Genomic DNA, 20,373 nt, shown 5'->3' with positions numbered 1-20,373 from the left:
ATGCGACCTCCTTTATGCCAGCTACTATTAGTAGTTATACTCCAACCTTCACAAAGAGAGGTATTCTTATTAAAAAGATTCCTAGGCTTTATTTTAGTTCCCAATAATCCAAATAACCCTACACCATTATTATGCAGAAACCATTTTACCAGTTTTTGTTTATTAAGATCATTTAAACCTCTCATATTCCAAAATCCCAGATTATGCATGAGATGGCTGAGAAGGGGGATCTTTACCACTCTGCATCACTCCCCCCTAGGAGTAGTGCCATTCAAAGCATCTAAGAAAGAAAGAGGTCCTTTTCTACCAGATGCTATTATCTCAGTAAATCCACCTTGCTTATTGAGTTTCATGATATGCATAGTCGGAGTAGTAACACTAGGTCTTACCAGAGAAGGGAACCCCTCAGGGGAAAACACAATTGAGCGTTTAGCTCTAGGGGGATACATCTATTTTTGCACTGGCCTCCATTCTTGTCTCTTTTGTTTCTCAGGAGGAGGATTTGGTTTTCCTTTTGTTTGAACCTTAGGTTTAGCCTTTCGACACTGTTGTTTATCATGGCCAAATCCCTTACAACCCTCACACGAAACAGGTCTCCATTCATAGGTCACCTGAACAACCACCACATTCCCAGTTTCATCAAGGAATTGGACTTTGTCTGGTAAATGTTGGTCCATCTTCAATTCTACCAAGACCCGAGCATAACTCAATCTCTTTTTTTCAGCAGTAGCAATGTCCTTCCTAACAAAGTTACCCACAAGTCCTGCAATGGGCAGTAAACAGTCCCCCCAGAACTTCAGAGGTATTCCTGTTAACCGCACCCAAACAGGGACCATATCAATTTTTTCCTTCACAAGGTCCACATCTACACTCCAAGGCTTAATCACTATAGGCTTGTTATCAAAGAAATAGTAACCAGCATTCAGTAGAGAAGACATCCCAGCAGGCTTAGTAAACCTGACTAAGAAAACGTCATTCTCCATGAAAGAGACCCTGTCTATACCAAACTCAGACCAAGCTTGATACACATAATCCTCAACAACTTCCATAGGAGGGTTAGTCCCTAAAATATAACAATAAACAGATTGGTTCCAAAATTCTACCTCAGATTTAATGTCATCCTGAGTGAACTTCAGAAGATCCATTTGTTCCTCCTCCTCAACAATTGTCTCCATAACTATATTTTTGCCTCCCTGACGAAGCAGCCATCCAGAGTCTTGTATGTCAGGCACACCCTCGTCAAGGTTAAGAACAGGGATACCCACAATAGACCCCAAAGACACTGTCTTCCTCGCATCACCGTTTGAGGTCCCCGGAGTTTCCTTAGCACCGACCGTTTAGACTTTCTCACCGTCGCATTCACCATCCCCTTATTTTTTTTTATTTTTTGTGTTAGTAGTAGTTCGCGGGAGTTTAGAAGATGAAGCTAAAGGTGAGAATTGATTATCAGTAAAGGTCATAATAGCCATGGACGTTAGAGCTGCACAGAAAACTAGAGTTAGGATTTCTGGTTTTTTTAGAGTTTTCTCTCTCTATCTCTAACATTTTTTTTTTTTGTGTTAGTAGTATTCATAAGACTGATCGAAGTAAAGCTTACATATATATATAGATATATATATATATATATATATATATATATATATATATATATATATATATATATATATATATATATATATATATATATATATATATATATATATATATATATATATATAGAGAGAGAGAGAGAGAGAGAGAGAGAGAGAGAGAGAGAGAGAGATAGGTTCAGATGAGTCCTTAGTTTTGGTTGAGTCCATAAGTCCTATTTTCAACCCTAGGATTAAGTTGGATGGATGGTGGAGATTAAGTGGACCAAAGTAGGCATTAATTATAAAAAAAAAAAAAAAGGTGTGAGGGCTTAGGTTTCCAACGCTGTCCACGTTTTTCAAGCACTGTTTAATGCTCTAACTAAATAATAATTAGAGAATGTATCACGTTGTTTGAAGCTTTCATTACCTTCAAACATTCATCTTCCTTTCTATCTTTTTTTTTTCAGTTTATTCTTTCATCTTCTTCTTTGTTACAATTGAAAAAAAATAACAGGTACTTGAGCTTTGTATTTGTGACGGATTTTGCATGCAAGTTTGAAAGAGAGAATATAGTGTCGTTTTTTTAATCTATACCGTCGAGTAGTTTGCATGTTCTTCAGCTTCTTTTGTTTTTTGCTTTCATGGATGAAATGCAGATTGTACAAGTAAACAATGGTAAGTTTACTGGTATTCAACAATTTTTTTTTTGTTAAAGCATAATTGGAAGATGAGAAGTCAGACGATGTTTTTGTGTAAAGTTATATGAAACGGTATTTAGATGATAAGTCAGACGGATGAATTTTTTTCTAGTGAAGTTATTTGTTTCCACGAAAATTTTTGTATTCTATTTTACTTATGGTTAAAAGGAATTTGTAAGGTCAGTTGAAAAGGCAATTTTTTTGTGTAAAAATTTGTTGAAGTTACATACTTTACGTGGCACAGTTTTGTTTTATGTCGGTAGAGTTACAATATTATTGATGAGTTTTTTCTAGGTTTTGTTATTGGTGAAATAATAAATGGATTTTTTGTATTTTTACAGTGGAAGAATGTTGTGAGGATGTTGAAGATGTAGGGGAAGAGGAATTCTCTAAAGTATTGCAAGGTGTAGGGGTGGATGAATTTTGTAGGATAGTGGAAAGCCAATTTACGCCATATGTAGGACAACAATTCGATTCCATAGAAGAAGCAGTTCAATTCTATAAGATGTACGCGCTGGCCTGTGGATTTGATGTGCGTAAATACACAACGAAGAAGTGGCGTGACGGAACTATTAGATTGAAACTCCTAGTATGTAACCGAGAGGGGTTCACGTATGCAAAGAAGGTGGGCAAATGATAAGATGGTGGAAGCACACAGGAGGTGGACGAGAGTGGAGATAAACAAAGAAGGAAAACTAAAGTGAGGAGGGTTGGATGCAAAGCTAGGGTTAGATTGTTCATGATGAACGGCCTTCTAGTAATTGATCGATTTCATGCGGGACACGATCACGAGATTGTGGATGTTAAAGATAGGGAGTTTCGAATCACAAGGCGGTTACACAAATATCACAAGGGACTCATTGTCTGTAACTCAAGGGTTAGTACTGTTAGTTCATAATATGAAACTTTTTTTAATTTTTTTGGGCAGTTGTATTAGTTAATTAATTTGTTTGTTAAAGTTACATATTTGTAGTATTAAATTACAATAGTCATAGTTAAAGTTTCAGGTTAGCTGTTATGAAAAAAAACCGAAGTGACAGTACTACTGAAGTAAAATTTCAGTTATGATTGTTAAAGTTACAAATTTGACATATTGTAATTGTTAAAATTAGTGTTTTGCTGTAATGTTAAAACGTGAAGTAAAGTTACACTAATTGAGTAGTAAAATGACAGTTATTACGGGTTAAGTTACACGTTGATTGCTAAGTCTAAAAAGTAGCTAAAGTTACAATAATTGTAGAGTAAAATTAGAATAGTCATAGTTATAGTTACATGTTAGTTTTTCTGGAAAAAGTTAAGTGAAGTTACAGTACTAGTGATGTAAAATCACAATTGTCATTGTTGAAGTTATTGCTGTAATGTTGAAAATTGTAGTAAAGTTACAGTTCTTCAGAAGTAAAATGACAACAGTCAGGGGTTAAGTTACATGTTAAATGTTATGTGAAGAAATTAACAAAAGTTACAGTATTTCTGAAGTAAAATTACATTTGTCATTGCTAAAGTTATAATTAAGCTCAAATGTGAGAAAAATGACATAAAATTACATATGAATGAAATTGAAGAATGTTAAGCATGACACAGAAATTACACTAAAAATGTTGCATTGTTTTTGAGCACTTGAATCTAGTAGTTTTATTAGAGTTACACTACTTATCATTACAGTTATACTATTGAGTGTTTAAGTTACACTAATTGAACTGACATTGAGATTAACTGCAGCTGAAGATAGGTGCAACAAAGACATACAAAATGTGCAAGGAACATGTTAATGGGTTTCAGAATATAGGAGCGAGTGTAACCGACTTCAAGAATTTTCACAGAGACGTAAAGTGCTACATTAATGACAGGGATGGTCAGTTGTTCATAGACCGTTTTAAGAACATGGAAGAAACGCGTGATGATTTCTTTTTTGATTATGAGGTAGATGTTGATGGGAGCCTGATCAGGGCAATATGGGCGGATGGAGTTGGTAGAAGAAACTACTCGATATATAGTGATGCTGTGTCTTTCGACCCCACATACTCGACAAACAAGTACGACATGGTTTTTACACCTTTCACAGGTGTTGATAATCATAAAAGATCGGTAACATTTGCTGGTGCATTGATTTTTAGGGAGAAGGATGAGTATTTTGATTGGGTTTTCAGCCGGTTTTTGGTTGCGATGGGTGGTAAGGAACCAGAGTATATTATAACAGACCAAGGCCCAGGAATTATATCATCTGTTCGGCACATATTCAAGACGGCTAGGCATCGTTTTTGCATGTGGCACATAATGAACAAGGTACCTGTGAAATACGGGGGCAACGCGAAAGATTTTACAGATTTCACGAAGAAGTTGAATGCCATAGTGTGGGACGAAGACATTGAACCAGATGAGTTTGACATGCGTTGGTGTGAGATAATGAAGGAACATGGAGTTGGTCCCGAACGTGACTGGTTTGAGGAAGTGTACAACAAAAGAAGGCAGTGGGTGATGGCCCATTGTAGGGACTTAAATATGGGGAGTGTTATGAGGACAACGCAGAGATCCGAGAGCGAAAACAATTTCGTTAAGAAATTTGAGAATAATTCGGGAACGTTAGTCGAGTTCTGGTCGCGGTATGAGAGTGTTATAGACCAACAAAGACACACACAAAAAAAGCTTGACAATGAGAACAGGCAGACATCACCGAAATTAGCAACTCGGTTGCCTATAGAGAGCCACGGGGCAAGAGTGTATACACATGTGGTATTCGATGTGTTCCAAGAGGAGGTAATTAGATCAACAACCGGACTTAGTGCTCGGGGATTCAACGCGAGAAATGGTGTCGAGGTGACAAACCTGAAAGATGGAATGACGGAAAGAGTCTACGACATTCAGTACAAACCAGATATTAATCAATATATTTGTCTCCTAAAAATTTTACTATCATAGTTTGGAACTTTGGTTCAAATAATTTGTAACTTAAGTGATAAATAATGTAATTAAAACAGGATAACTTATTGGATTGTTTCAATATTGTGTTTACTGAAGTTTTACTTTAGTTTTACTGGATGACGACACCATATTGAATTAATTTTGTTTTTTCTTTGTGCGTCAACAAGGAACACATGAGGCGACATGCACGTGTAGAATGTTCGAACGTTCTGGAATACTTTGTAGACACATAATTTCGGTTTACTCAGGTAATGGTGTGAACAAAATACCGGATGCTTACGTGGCTAAAAGATGGACACAGGATGCAGTCGGCTACGCGTCTGATGTAAAGGATATTATTGATGGGAAAGAAATTGAAATGACAAAGTTGTGGTCAGAAGTGTATGAAACAGTTGGATTATTGAGAGATAGGGATAAGACTGATGTAGAGAGGTTGGGCATTTTAATTCGGGAGTTTAGAGAAGAGTTAAGACCATCAGTCGACGAGTTGACGAAGGAACAAGAAATAGAACAGTTACTTGGATGTAAGCCCATCGAGAAAATTATAATACTTCCTCCTAAGCAGGCGAAAAACAAGGGGAGTGGAAAAAGAATGTTGTCGACGAAGAGTAAAGTTAATGCAAAAAATGCTAAACCAAAGAGGATGTGCAACAACTGTAAGCAAATGGCACACCATGACAAGAGAAATTGCCCCAACCCGTTTGCAGAGTGTCCACCGATTTCAGTTCAATCTTCTTCAGAGGAGAGTGAGAATGAGGCAGAAGAAGAAGAGGACTGGGAGTAGCAATTTGAATTACTTTTCATACTTTTTGGGAAAACTGTTACAGTGAGCAGTGTATTTTGCAGATGTAGTTACAAAATGTAGGACTGAAGTTATATGTTGTGTGAAATGAAGTTACAGTTCGTAATTTAATTATTTTAGTTTCCCAATTCTTGGTTTTAAGTATGGTTGCGCACTTGAGATTCCGTAGTGTATATTATAATCATAGATAACAAAGTTGTTGAAAAAATTTCCAAGTTGGTTAACCATTGGAGTTACAGAATGTATGACTGAAATTATATGTTATGCAACATAAAGTTACAGTAACAGATTTTTTTTTTTTTTTTTTTTTGTTTAAAAAAAGTTTATGACTATGAACTTTATTAAATGGGGGTTCAACTTTAGTCCGTGTAATGTGTAATTTCAGTTGGAGTTACACATTCTTGGATAAAAGTTACGGGAATTATATTTGAAGTTACATAATTTATTGATAAAAAAATATGTTCGGGATGAAAACTTGATGAAGTTATATGTTATGAGACATGAAGTTACAAAGAACAATTTTATTTAATTTGGTTTCTCCAAAAATAGTTTATGAATATGAACTTTATTAAATGGGGCTTCAACTCTTGTACGTGTAATGTGTAATTTCAGTTGGAGTTATACATTCTTTGCCTTAAGTTACAGGAAATATGACTGAAGTTACATAAACTAATGATTAAAAATATGTTCATGGAGGATAACTTCAGTGGTTAATTGTGTAACTTCAAAATCTAACAGTGTAACTATATAGCGTATCTTAGTCAATGACATATGTGGTAGAGGATTAGATAAATCTACAATAGTGTATCATGGGAAAGTGAAGTAACCTAGTACAAGTATGAATTGAAAAGTGAGTATGAGTTTGCTAAAAAAAATGGTGAAAATGAACCATGAACACAAGGGTAGATAATCTTAAGGAAATATTGTTTGCTACATAAAAACAATGTCTAAAGAGAAGCAAAATATTGTTTTCTCCAGATACAAAACGACCCTCCATTAATTCAAGTTTGATAAAAATTCAAACATCATCTAATTAACTTTAGACTTCCCCTGCGATTTGGATGATTTTAAAAGTATCTTTGAAATTTTGCGCCGGGCTTGAATATTTTCCCAAAGTTCGTCTTTTGTGTCTAAGAATTGACCGACCTTCTCCATATCTTGATCACGATGGTGTTCATATCGGCTAGGACAAGGGAGGCGACCCACTCGATAATCAAGAAACGCCGATTGGTCTTAGAGCCAAGGTCTTCGTGTTTGAAAGGCTGACCTTCATACATTAACATGTGAGCCATTGTGAAAATGTCGGACTCTTCATTATTAGGAGTAGGGCGAGTCCAATCAAATTTAATGAAACGATTATTAAAACCCGCAATGTCGCTTCCTCGTCTTTCAAAACCTTTAGAGTCCAAATAGTCACTCATAGCGGAGACCTATAAGTAATGTAGTATATAAGACGCTTTGCAAATGTCAAGGACATACATTAAAATAAATATAGGTGTAATACTTACTAGTATGGAAGACGCTTTGAAAATGCGGGAGTTGTCGGGTCGGTGTATTTACGGTTGTCAAGGATGTCCACAGATCTTGCCTTGAAGTTGATACAAGCACATGATAGATGGTCGTCTATGTTGATTGGTATGAAAATAAAATTTGCACACAAGTTGATGGTGCTGCCACAATCGCCAACATAGGTGTCCCAAGCTTTAAAAAGCAAGTCATAGTTGTTATCACTAGGGGTGGACTGAGAAGGTGTATCATAAGTTGCATGAGAATGTCCTGTAAAGTAGTAAATGTAAATGGTTAAACATAATTGTCAATAATATTCTTGAAGTTATAAAGTCTAGCACTCGAAGTTACAGAATGTCGCTTAAAGTTAGAAAATGATATCTTGAAGTTATAGAACTTCTAACAACAGTTATGAAGTAAGAAGTGCAGTTGCAGTTACAAAGTGCATCACTGAAATTACTTAATTTTCGTATGAAATTACAAAATCAGAAATGGAAAAAAAGTTACATTAGCTCCAACAATGAATTTTTAAAGTTGCGAAGTAAAGTTACAGAATTAATGACTAAAATTGAATAACACGCCATGAGAGTTAACGAATACTAAAAGAGAATCAGAGTAGTACCGTGTGCCTTAGACCAAAGAAAGCCATCGTTGAAACTGTGTTGTCCTCTGACTCTAGCCTGTTTAGCAACATTGCCCAGCACTCAATCACAGAGGACGACATTAATCTATCAGGTAGCATAGAAAGGATGTATTTCCTTTGGAGCGTAGCATTGGGTCCGTAGTGAGCTGCGGCATCTCTAAGATTAAGAAAAATTACAAATATTAACGATTAAAGTTCATTAGCTAAGAAAATATTCATTTTAAGAGTGACAGTTAACTTACGAGTCTGGCAAGGGGTTAAATAATAAAAGACTAAAGTTTGACACTAATAGATTGTCAGATCTGGGTTAAAGTTACACAACAACTGGATGGATTGAAATTACAAAATCATTGAATACAATTGATACAAAGTTTGACACAAATATATGGTCAGATCAAGCAATTTAATAGACCAAAAGACAGAATCAACATAGCTAATGCAAAAAAAATGAAAATACAATCCAAAATCCGACAAAAAACACTGATTTAGCAGAGCAAGGATCATCATAAGTTGATTTCAACAAAAAAAATGATTAATACGGAAAAGCATAGAAAAAAGCAGATGAATTCAAATTACAATTAAGTAAAAATTATACACAAAAAAAAAGACATGTACCTATCTCTATTAATCCGAGAAACAAAAGTAAGAACAAAGAATCAAGTAATTCAATAGCAAAAAAGGTTATTTAAGAAATTTCATCTAGCATAATACTTCAAAAAGTGAAAATAGTAGACAATAAAGAAGAAGAATACCGTATCAGTGATGAACAAGACGATGATGGAGAAGATGATGCAAGTAATGAAGGAAATAAATGATGAAGAAGATGATGCTCGATGAAGAATGTTGAAAACCGTAGAAGTAACTGAATATTTGGGGATTTTTTCTTCCTCGGAAACGGAATATGGGAATGAAAATGTAGAAACTGTTTGTATTCTATGAAAATAGGGTTGGAAAATGGGATGGATGAGAGAGGGAAGAGTTAATTTGCATGTTTCAAAAACCGTGAAAGACAACTGAATATTTTAATTGCATGCATAGGAAATTACAAAGTGCAATGATTAGTGTAGGAGAGATTAAAACATGTGGGTCAAGGCAAATTAATCTCAACCATCCATCAAACTTAATCTAAGGGTCTATATTAAGACTTACGGACTCAACCAAAAAACAAGGACTTACATGATCACCAAGAGAATTGGTTTTGGTGGTATCTTTGGAGTTGAAGTTCGAGAAATTCCCTCTTGAACATGTACTACTCTTTCTTGAAGCTTTTAAGGATGGCACATATGTGTTTAGGTTGCCTGATTCGAAGGAATTTATGGTGAGCAAACACGATGTTCATGATTGCTTCCTTCTACCACTTGGCCCCAACGAGCTCGATCTTGTCCCTACTGGACAAATGAAAGGTTCACACCCACAAAAAACAAGGCCTTGAAAGATGGTTGGAGGAAAATGTTTGGTGTGAAAACTCCAAATGGGTCTATTCCGTTAGGAGTGATTAAAAATGAAATTGAGGCTGACAAAGAAGGAGGAGATTACTTTTGCCGTCTGTTTGTGTTGTTTTGTATGTCGTCATTTCTTGCCCCTACTTCTAATGACGGGGTTGATTTGAAGCTTCTAAGGGCAGTTGAAACTGTTAGCGCTATCCCTTCTTTTGACTGGTGTACATACGTCCTAAAAGCCATTATTCTTTAACTAAATATGAAAAAAAAAAAAAGACAGGCTCATTTGCTTGGTTGTAGACCCTTCCTGATGATTACTTACTTCCAGCGGTTTGATTACCGCGGTGATACTTGCTCCGATGATTTGCCACTCATTAAGCATTGGGATGAGGCTAGGTTAAAGAGTAGGATAAAGGGTGAGGTTGGGGACGGCGGTTTGGGTCGGCAGACATTGTCTATGGTTAGGTATCCACGCTGCATTCATTCACCCACTACTACCCCACTCTCTATAAGCAACAATTGTCAGTTTGTTATTGGATCTACTTCTCGCACTGCGACTGATAAGAAGTTCATTCAAATTGAACTAACTGAAGGAGTCGAGGATGATGACCAGTTGAAAGCCCGTTCTCTCGATGTATGTTTTTTTTTAAAACCATTTAAATAAATATTTAAATTTAATTACATACATTTCTGAATTTATTTTATTTTTTGATGTCGAACTTTAATGTTAAATTATGTAACTTTAACCTTAAATTTTGTAACTTCAGTCGTACATTGTGTAACTTCAGTATCTGATGTTTACTTTTCTTCTTCAGGACATGCATGAGCACTACTTAAAGATTCAGAGGAATGCGGTCGCATATCACTCATGGTATGCCAATGCTATTTCGGCGATCAAAAATCTCACAACTGACAAAATGGGTCCACCTGCCCTCGTACCTTCGCAGTCAACCCAACAATTTTGGGAATTTGAGGAGTTGCATCGATTTTGTGATGAAGTTGAAGGTGTAGCCACACGGTTGAAACAATCGGTGGCCAATGCACATGTACTGCAGCCACGACCTTCAAAGGGTAATGTTAATGACGAAGACCAAGATGCTACAATGCTAGTAAGTGAAGTTCTTTTTTACCTTAAAAAAGGTTCAGTGGATGTAGATGTATCGGCAGGTGAAGGTCCTTCTGATCTTGATGTCGTGCGTTTAGACACTGATGAAGTGCCATCAGCAAATGAAAAAACTGCCCCTGATCAAATTTGTGACAGCGGGGTGTTATATAGCACGGCTGAAGTCAATAATATTTTGTTAGCCAACAAAGTTGTCATTCAAGGTCCTGAGGGGGACGTAGCACATAATCGATCAATGAATGTACCCACCGAACAATTTACACGTGCATGTCTAGAGGAGGTCAAGTTATCTGCTGATGAAATAGATGAGTCTATTCAAAAACTCAGCTTGAGAATGCAATGATGAAGGATAATGTTGCCCCTGAAGATGATGGTACCCATGTAAGTCGTAATGGGGAGGTCGTTCATAATGTGGAAGCTGATATTGATGGTGGGGAAACTGTCCCCAAGAGGAGTATTGATGATGACGGAATCGCAATGTTTTTTATAAACGCCGCGTTCTGTACGTCCGAGACCGCTACACCAATTGTCATCGGGGATCCTGTGGCGACCCCTCTCGTTCGTGAACCGCTTTAACCTATCGAGTGGCGACGTCGCGGTAAGGGTGATGGCCTTGGTTGTTCCATCCATTGTGGGCGGAGTCACTTGGTATTGGTTTGACCGTCGTCTCTAATTTCCTAAGGAATAACCTAACATTATTCAAGAACGTGAAAGATGTGAGGAAACACGTGGTTGACTACCTTTTCCTAGACGACCACCCCTTGCCAGACTCGTAAGTTTACTGTTACTCTTAAAATGAATATTTTCTTAGCTAATGAACTTTAATCGTTAATATTTGTAATTTTTCTTAATCTTAGAGATGCCGCAGCTCACTACGGACCCAATGCTACGCTCCAAAGGAAAGACATCCTTTCTATGCTACCTGATAGATTAATGTCGTCCTCTGTGATTGAGTGCTGGGCAATGTTGCTAAACAGGCTAGAGTCAGAGGACAACACAGTTTCAACGATGGCTTTCTTTGGTCTAGGGCACACGGTACTACTCTGATTCTCTTTTAGTATTCGTTAACTCTCATGGCGTGTTATTCAATTTTAGTCAATAATTCTGTAACTTTACTTCGCAACTTTAAAACTTCATTGTTGGAGCTAATGTAACTTTTTTTCCATTTCTGATTTTGTAATTTCATACGAAAATTAAGTAATTTCAATGATGCACTTTGTAATCTGCAATTTGCACTTCTTACTTCATAATCATTGTTAGAAGTTCTATAACTTCAGTATCATTTTCTAACTTTAAGCGACATTCCTGTAACTTCAGTGCTAGACTTTATAACTTCAAGAATATTATTGACAATTATGTTTAACCATTTACATTTACTACTTTGCAGGACATTCTCATGCAACTTATGATACACCTTCTCAGTCCACCCCTAGTGATAACAACTATGACTTGCTTTTTAAAGATTGGGACACCTATGTTGGCGATTATGGCAGCACCATAAACTTGTGTGCAAATTTTATTTTCATACCAATCAACATAGACGACCATCTATCATGTGCTTGTATCAACTTCAAGGCAAGATCTGTGGACATCCTTGACAACCAGAAATACACTGACCCCGACAACTCCCGCATTTTCAAAGAGTCTTCCATACTAGTAAGTATTACACCTATATTTATTTTAATGTATGTCCTTGACATTTGCAAAGCGTCTTATATACTACATTACTTATAGGTCTCCGCTATGAGTGACTATTTGGACTCTAAAGGTTTTGAAAGACGAGGAAGCGACATTGCGGGTTTTAATAATCGTTTCATTAAATTTGATTGGACTCGCCCTACTCCTAATAATGAAGAGTCCGACATTTTCACAATGGCTCACATGTTAATGTATGAAGGTCAGCCTTTCAAACACGAAGACCTTGGCTCTTAGACCAATCGGCGTTTCTTGATTATCGAGCTGGCTGCCTCCCTTGTCCTAGCTGATATGAACAGCCATCGTGATCAAGTTATGGAGAAGGTCGGTCAATTCATAGCCACAAAAGACGAACTTTGGGAAAATATTCAAGCCCGGCGCAAAATTTCAAAGATACTTTTAAAATCATCCAAATCGCAGGGGAAGTCTAAAGTTAATTAGATGATGTTTGAATTTTTATCAAACTTGAATTAATGGAGGGTCGTTTTGTATCTGGAGAAAACAATATTTTGCTTCTCTTTAGACATTGTTTTTAGGGTTATTTCATAGGAATAATCCTTCCTATGGGTGGTCTGCATTAATTACTCCATCCTATCAATAATTCCAATTAAATCCAACCTATACACCATACCTTCCCATAACAGTCTAAGGTAACCGGCTACCTACTCATAAGGTCATACAAAAAAAAAAAAAAAAACTAAAACTAATAAAACAATACTAAATTCTAAAATCAACAAAAAAAAACTCTCTTATCTCTTCCCTGTCCTCTTCTCTCGGCTCTCACTTCTTCTTTATCCCACCAAACAAACGCCTACCATATTCATCACCACTTGATTCCTCTTTTCCGATCATCAGACACCCTACAACCACACTTCACCATTATACAAAAATCGACCACACAATACCCAACATCAATGACGACGGTGTGTCAATTAGTGGTAATAAATTCCATAGCTACAGACCTCGAAGGCCTCTCCACCGAAGCTCTTTATGGTTATCTTTATTGTCGTTGTTGCCATGATGGTGTTCCGAAACGCCAGGAGAGAAAGAGAAAGCGGCAATTTGGGTGAAATAATTGGCGTCGAATCGTTAATTAGTCAATATAATTATGAAATGGAGAGTAGGGATTTTGAGGTTGGTATTTTTAGGGGTCTGATATCGGATATATGAGCTATGATGTCGGAAAATTGGGGGCTTAAGGTTAGCAATCGAAATCGTATGAGAGCCAAAGGACGAGGAAGGATTCAGGGTAAAAAAACGATGAGGAGGTTACAATTCGGTGGGGTCATGTGTCGATGGTGATGAGGAGAAAACAAGGGAAGAAGGGGAGTGTGAAGGACGGTGGTGGTGGCACCGAGAAGGGAAAGAAGAAGTGTGGAGGGTGGAGCCAAGGAAGGCAATTATTAGTGTCGGTGGGGAAGAGGGAGAGTTAGGAGCAACAGGCGCCTTTGAGGAACAATGGGGGTGGGGAGGAGTGGTGGTGCTGATGGTGGTTAGGGGATAGGTTATTTAAAATAATGTCGACGGTACAGGAGGGGGTGGTAGAGGTGGTCGGCAAGATGGTTGTTGCGAGGTAGGCTTTTGGATGGTGGATGGGTGAGATGAGTGTTTTTACAAAAAAAGGGAAGGAGATGATAAATTTAAGAGTTAAATAAAGAGGGAGGAAAAGGTTACCTGATACAACCGGTCAAAAAATCGAGTGAGTTTGTTATTGGAAGGTATGATGTATAGGTTGGATTTAATTGGAATTATTGATAGGATAGAGTAATTACCGCAGACCACACATAGGATGGATTATTGTTATGAAATAACCCTTGTTTTTATGTAGCAAACAATATTTCCTTAAGATTATCTACCCTTGTGTTCATGGTTCATTTTCACCATTTTTTTTAGCAAACTCATACTCACTTTTCAATTCATACTTGTACTAGGTTACTTCACTTTCCCATGATACACTATTGTAGATTTATCTAATCCTCTACCACATATGTCATTGACTAAGATACGCTATATAGTTACACTGTTAGGTTTTGAAGTTACACAATTAACCACTGAAGTTATCCTCCATGAACATATTTTTAATCATTAGTTTATGTAACTTCAGTCATATTTCCCCAGAACTTAAGGCAAAGAATGTATAACTCCAACTGAAATTACACATTACACGTACAAAAGTTGAAGCCCCATTTAATAAAGTTCATATTCATAAACTATTTTTGGAGAAACCAAATTAAATAAAATTGTTACTGTAACTTCATGTCTCATAACATATAACTTCACTGAAGTTTTCATCCCTGAACATATTTTTTTTATCAATAAATTATGTAACTTCAGTCTAATTCCTGTAACTTTTATCCAAGAATGTGTAACTCCAACTGAAATTACACATTACACGGACTAAAGTTGAACCCCCATTTAATAAAGTTCATAGTCATAAACTTTTTTTGCAGAAATGAAAAAAAAAAAAAAAAAATCATTCTCTGTAACTTTATGTTGCATAACATATAATTTCGATCATACATTCAGAACTCAATGGTTAACCAACTTGGAAATTTTTTCAACAACTTTGTTATCTATGATTATAATATACACTACGGAATCTCAAGTGCGCAACCATACTTAAAACCAAGAATTGGGAAACTAAAATAATTAAATTACGAACTGTAACTTCATTTCACACAACATATAACTTCAGTCCTACATTTTGTAACTACATCCGCAAAATACACTCGCTCCTTTATAGATTTTCCCAAAAAAGTATGAAAAGTAATTCAAATTGCTACTCCCGATCCTCTTCTTCTTCTTTCCTCATTCTCACTCTCCTCCGAAGAAGATTGAACTCAAAATCGGTGGACGCTCTGCAAACGGGTTGGGGCAATTTCTCTTGTCATGGTGTGCCATTTGCTTACAGCTTGTTGCACATCCTCTTTGGTTTAGCATTTTTTGCAAAGAACTTTACTCTTCGTCGACAACATTCTTTTTCCACTCCCCTTGTTTTTCGCACGCTTAGGAGGAAGTATTATAATTTTCTCGATGGGCTTATATCCAAGTAATGTTCTATTTCTTGTTCCTTCACAACTCGTCGATCGATGGTCTTAACTCTTCTCTAAACTCCCGAATTTAAATGCCCAACCTCTCTACATCAGTCTTATCCCTATCTCTCAATAATCCAACTGTTTCATACACTTCTGACCACAACTTTGTCATTTCAATTTCTTTCCCATCAATAATATCCTTTACATCAGACGCGTAGCCGACTGCATCCTTTGTCCATCTTTTAGCCACGTAAGCATCCGGTATTTTGTTCACACCATTACCTGAGTAAACCGAAATTATCTGTCTACAAAGTATTCCAGAACGTTCGAACATTCTACACGTGCATGTCGCCTCATGTGTTCCTTGTTGACGCATAAAGAAAAAACAAAATTAATTCAATATGGTGTCATCATCCAGTAAAACTAAAGTAAAACTTCAGTAAACACAATATTGAAACAATCCAATAAGTTATCCTGTTTTAATTACATTATTTATCAGTTAAGTTACAAATTATTTGAACCAAAGTTCCAAACTATGATAGTAAAATTTTTAAGAGACAAATATGTTGATTAATACCTGGTTTGTACTGAATGTCATAGACTCTTTCCGTCATTCCATCTTTCAGGTTTGTCACCTCGACACCATTTCTCTCGTTGAATCCCCGAGCACTAAGTCCGATTGTTGATCTAATTACCTCCTCTTGGAACACATCGAATACCACATGTGTATACACTCTTGCCCCGTGGCTCTCTATAGGCAACCGAGTTGCTAATTTCGGTGATGTCTGCCTGTTCTCATTGTCAAGCTTTTTTTGTGTGTGTCTTTGTTGGTCTATAGCACTCTCATACCGCGACCAGAACTCGACTAACGTTCCCGAATTATTCTCAAATTTCTTAAAGAAATTGTTTTCGCTCTCGGATCTCTGCGTTGTCCTCATAACACTCCCCATATTTAAGTCCCTACAATGGGCCATCACCCACTGCCTTCTTTTGTTGTACACTTCCTCAAACCAGTCACGTTCGGGACCAACTCCATGTTCCTTCATTATCTCACACCAACGCATGTCAAACTCATCTGGTTCAATGTCTTCGTCCCACACTATGGCATTCAACTTCTTCGTGAAATCTGTAAAATCTTTCGCGTTGCCCCGTATTTCACACGTGTACCTTGTTCATTATGTGCCACATGCAAAAACGGTGCCTAGCCGTCTTGAATATGTGCCGAAGATGATATAATTCCCGGTCTTGGTCATTATAATATACTTTGGTTCCTTACCACCCATCGCAACCAAAAACCGGCTGAAAACCCAATCAAAATACTCATCCTTCTCCCTAAAAATCAATGCACCAGCAAATGTTACCGATCTTTTATGATTATCAACACCTGTGAAAGGTGTAAAAACCATGTCGTACTTGTTTGTCGAGTATGTGGGGTCGAAAGACACAGCATCACCATATATCGAGTAGTTTCTTCTACTAACTCCATCCGCCCATATTGACCTGATCAGGCTCCCATCAACACCTACCTCATAATCGAAAAAGAAATCATCACGCGTTTCTTCCATGTTCTTAAAACGGTTTCTGAACAACTGACCATCCCTGTCATTAATGTAGCACTTTACGTCTCTGTGAAAATTCTTGAAGTCGGTTACACTCGCTCCTATATTCTGAAACCCATTAACATGTTCCTTGCACATTTTGTATGTCTTTGTTGCACCTATCTTCAGCTGCAGTTAATCTCAATGTCGGTTCAATTCATCAGAACTTAAACACTCAATAGTATAACTGTAATGATAAGTAGTGTAACTCTAATAAAACTACTAGATTCAAGTGCTAAAAAACAATGCAAAATTTTTAGTGTAATTTCTGTGTCATGCTTAACATTCTTCAATTTCATTCATATGTAATTTTATGTCATTTTTCTCACATTTGAGCTTAATTATAACTTTAGCAATGACAACTGTACTTTTACTTCAGAAATACTGTAACTTTTGTTAATTTCTTCACATAACATTTAACATGTAACTTAACCCCTGACTGATGTCATTTTACTTCTGAAGAACTGTAACTTTATTACAATTTTCAACATTACAGCAAAAATATAACTTCAACAATGACAATTGTGATTTTACATCACTAGTACTGTAACTTAACTTAACTTTTTCCAAAAAAAAACTAACATGTAACTATAACTATGACTATTCTAATTTTACTCTACAATTATTGTAACTTTAGCTACTTTTTAGACTTAGCAATCAAAGTGTAACTTAACCCGTAATAACTGTCATTTTACTACTCAATTAGTGTAACTTTACTTCACGTTTTAACATTACAACAAAACACTAATTTTAACAATTACAATATATCAAATTTGTAACTTTAACAATCATAACTGAAATTTTACTTCAGTAGTACTGTCACTTCGGTTCTTTTTCATAACAGCTAACCTGAAACTTTAACTATGACTATTGTAATTTAATACTACAAATATGTAACTTTAACAAACAAATTAATTAACTAATACAACTGCCCAAAAAAATTAAAAAAAGTTTCATATTATGAACTAACAGTACTAACCCTTGAGTTACAGACAATGAGTCCCTTGTGATATTTGTGTAACCGCCTTGACAGTTTCTGAAACTCCCAATCTTTAACATCCACAATCTCGTGACTGTGTCCCGCATGAAATCGATCAATTACTAGAAGGCCTTTCATCATGAACAATCTAACCCTAGCTTTGCATCCAACCCTCCTCACTTTAGTTTTCCTTCTTTGTTTATCTCCACTCTCGTCCACCTCCTGTGTGCTTCCACCAACTACAACATCTTATCATTTGCCCACCTTCTTTGCATACGTGAACCCCTCTCGGTTACATACTAGGAGTTTCGATCTAATAGTTCCGTCACGCCACTTCTTCGTTGTGTATTTACGCACATCAAATCCACATGCCAGCGCGTACATCTTATAGAATTGAACTACTTCTTCTATGGAATCGAATTGTTGTCCTACATATGGCGTAAATTGGCTTTCCACTATCCTACAAAATTCATCCTCCCCTACACCTTGCAATACTTTAGAGAATTCCTCTTCCCCTACATCTTCAACATCCTCACAACATTCTTCCACTATAAAAATACAAAAAATCCATTTATTATTTCACCAATAACAAAACCTAGAAAAAACTCATCAATAATATTGTAACTCTACCGAAATAAAACAAAACTGTGCCACGTAAAGTATGTAACTTCAACAAATTTTTACACAAAAAAATTGCCTTTTCAACTGACCTTACAAATTCCTTTTAACCATAAGTAAAATAGAATACAAAAATTTTCCTGGAAACAAATAACTTCACTAGAAAAAAATTCATCCGTCTGACTTATCATCTAAATACCGTTTCATATAACTTTACATAAAAACATCGTCTGACTTCTCATCTTCCAATTATGCTTTAACAAAAAAAAGAAATAAAAAAAAATTGTTGAATACCAGTAAACTTACCATTGTTTACTTGTACAATCTGCATTTCATCCATGAAAGCAAAAAACAAAAGAAGCTGAAGAACATGCAAACTACTCGACGGTATAGATTAAAAAAACGACACTATATTCTCTCTTTCAAACTTGCATGCAAAATCCGGCACAAATACAAAGCTCAAGAACCTGTTATTTTTTTTCAATTGTAACAAAGAAGAAGATGAAAGAATAAACTGAAAAAAAAAAGATAGAAAGGAAGATGAATGTTTGAAGGTAATGAAAGTTTCAAACAACGTGATACATTCTCTAATTATTATTTAGTTAGAGCATTAAACAGTGCTTGAAAAACGTGGACAACGTTGGAAACCTAAGCCCTCACACCTTTTTTTTTTATAATTAATGCCTACTTTGGTCCACTTAATCTCCACCATCCATCCAACTTAATCCTAGGGTTGAAAATAGCACTTATGGACTCAACCAAAACTAAGGACTCATCTGAACCTATCTCTCTCTCTCTCTCTCTCTCTCTCTCTCTCTCTCTCTCTCTCTCCCTCTCTCTCTCTCTCTCTCTCTCTCTCTCTATATATATATATATATATATATATATATATATTTGGAGTAAAAGTGTAAGGTTAGTTCATTGGTAGACCTTAGAAGAAATTTTTGCATAGTTATTCTGTTTATGCATATATTTTGTGAAGTTACATTTCTTAGTTTTACTCTGAATACTTTGTGTGATTTTTTTTCTTTTCAATTTGTTAAATTATGCGAGTTAAATTTTTTAGTACAACCTTAAATTCTCAATAGTGGTATATACTATATAGGTTATTTTTATATTGCCCTCTCAGATGTTATATCTTATTGTATAAATGAGTTTTGTCGATGCGTGCATTTTATATATGGTTTTTACCCTATATTTGCACACATTTCTGTGTTATTTATGTGGCGACTAGCTACAAATGCCCCCGAATTGTCTACTTTGGTATGTCTTGTATTAATTGCAGGAAAGAGCCGGAGAGGAGCATAATCGAGCCTGGACCTGTCCCATTTACATGCATTTTGGATTAAGAAGAATCGGAGCCCGAAAATTATCACCCAGGGATGCGTGAAGTGGTTTCGGAAGATGTTTTGAGTTCATCCACGCTGATCCAGTGCCACTATGCTCGATCGACTAACCTAGCTGTTGAATCTGGTCGATCGAGTACCCTTGGATGCTGAAAGACCTAGATCGAGTACTTGCTTTACTCGATCGAGATGGGTGTTTATTGAGTTCCTCGATCGAGTACTTGTGTTGCTCGATCGAGAGGTTTGTCACTTATTGTCCTCGATCGAGTAGTTTATTTCTACTCGATTGAGAGGTTTAAACAATTACGCAATCTTTTAGTTAATCCTCGGATATTTTATTTGGTATCTTAGAATAAATAAGAGGTAGAGAACGACGGCATACGGTCTCATATCCTCTCTTG

General features: G+C 36.3%; 3 protein-coding genes across 3 annotated transcripts; 1 reads left to right on the top strand and 2 right to left on the bottom strand.

Moving 5' to 3' along the window:
- Window positions 1-449: 449 nt before the first annotated feature.
- Window positions 450-1,175, bottom strand: LOC141651956 (uncharacterized). Its single transcript, XM_074459643.1, has one exon. The coding sequence runs from the start codon at window positions 1,173-1,175 to the stop codon at window positions 450-452; it is 726 nt and encodes a 241-aa protein (XP_074315744.1).
- Window positions 1,176-2,212: 1,037 nt separating this feature from the next.
- LOC141651955 (protein FAR1-RELATED SEQUENCE 5-like) lies at window positions 2,213-5,972 on the top strand. The gene is made up of 4 exons (XM_074459642.1): window positions 2,213-2,246; window positions 2,611-2,858; window positions 3,989-5,159; window positions 5,437-5,972. The coding sequence occupies exons 1-4, from the start codon at window positions 2,213-2,215 to the stop codon at window positions 5,970-5,972; spliced, it is 1,989 nt and encodes a 662-aa protein (XP_074315743.1).
- A 9,544-nt stretch (window positions 5,973-15,516) lies between these two features.
- Window positions 15,517-18,966, bottom strand: LOC141651954 (protein FAR1-RELATED SEQUENCE 5-like). Its single transcript, XM_074459641.1, has 6 exons — window positions 18,933-18,966; window positions 18,366-18,556; window positions 18,009-18,230; window positions 16,695-17,158; window positions 16,009-16,598; window positions 15,517-15,713 (listed from the first exon to the last, which is right to left on the bottom strand). The coding sequence occupies exons 1-6, from the start codon at window positions 18,964-18,966 to the stop codon at window positions 15,517-15,519; spliced, it is 1,698 nt and encodes a 565-aa protein (XP_074315742.1).
- Between the last annotated feature and the right edge of the window lie 1,407 nt (window positions 18,967-20,373).

This window comes from Silene latifolia, chromosome 4 (assembly GCF_048544455.1).
Source record: "Silene latifolia isolate original U9 population chromosome 4, ASM4854445v1, whole genome shotgun sequence".
NCBI classification, from domain to species: domain Eukaryota; kingdom Viridiplantae; phylum Streptophyta; class Magnoliopsida; order Caryophyllales; family Caryophyllaceae; genus Silene; species Silene latifolia.
This window is presented reverse-complemented; position numbering and strand designations above follow the sequence as displayed.

What these genes read in the sequence shown, in the direction of transcription:
- LOC141651956 (XM_074459643.1), bottom strand. Translation starts at nt 1,175, where the DNA reads ATGGAGACAATTGTTGAGGAGGAGGAACAAATGGATCTTCTGAAGTTC.
- LOC141651955 (XM_074459642.1), top strand. Translation starts at nt 2,213, where the DNA reads ATGGATGAAATGCAGATTGTACAAGTAAACAATG. An exon ending in GATTGTACAAGTAAACAATG is followed by an intron (nt 2,247 to 2,610) that starts GTAAGTTTACTG and finishes GTATTTTTACAG; the next exon opens with TGGAAGAATGTTGTGAGGAT. An exon ending in AGATATTAATCAATATATTT is followed by an intron (nt 5,160 to 5,436) that starts GTCTCCTAAAAA and finishes CGGTTTACTCAG; the next exon opens with GTAATGGTGTGAACAAAATA.
- LOC141651954 (XM_074459641.1), bottom strand. Translation starts at nt 18,966, where the DNA reads ATGGATGAAATGCAGATTGTACAAGTAAACAATG. An exon ending in GATTGTACAAGTAAACAATG is followed by an intron (nt 18,557 to 18,932) that starts GTAAGTTTACTG and finishes GTATTTTTATAG; the next exon opens with TGGAAGAATGTTGTGAGGAT. An exon ending in CGCTGGCATGTGGATTTGAT is followed by an intron (nt 18,231 to 18,365) that starts GTGCGTAAATAC and finishes GGAAGCACACAG; the next exon opens with GAGGTGGACGAGAGTGGAGA.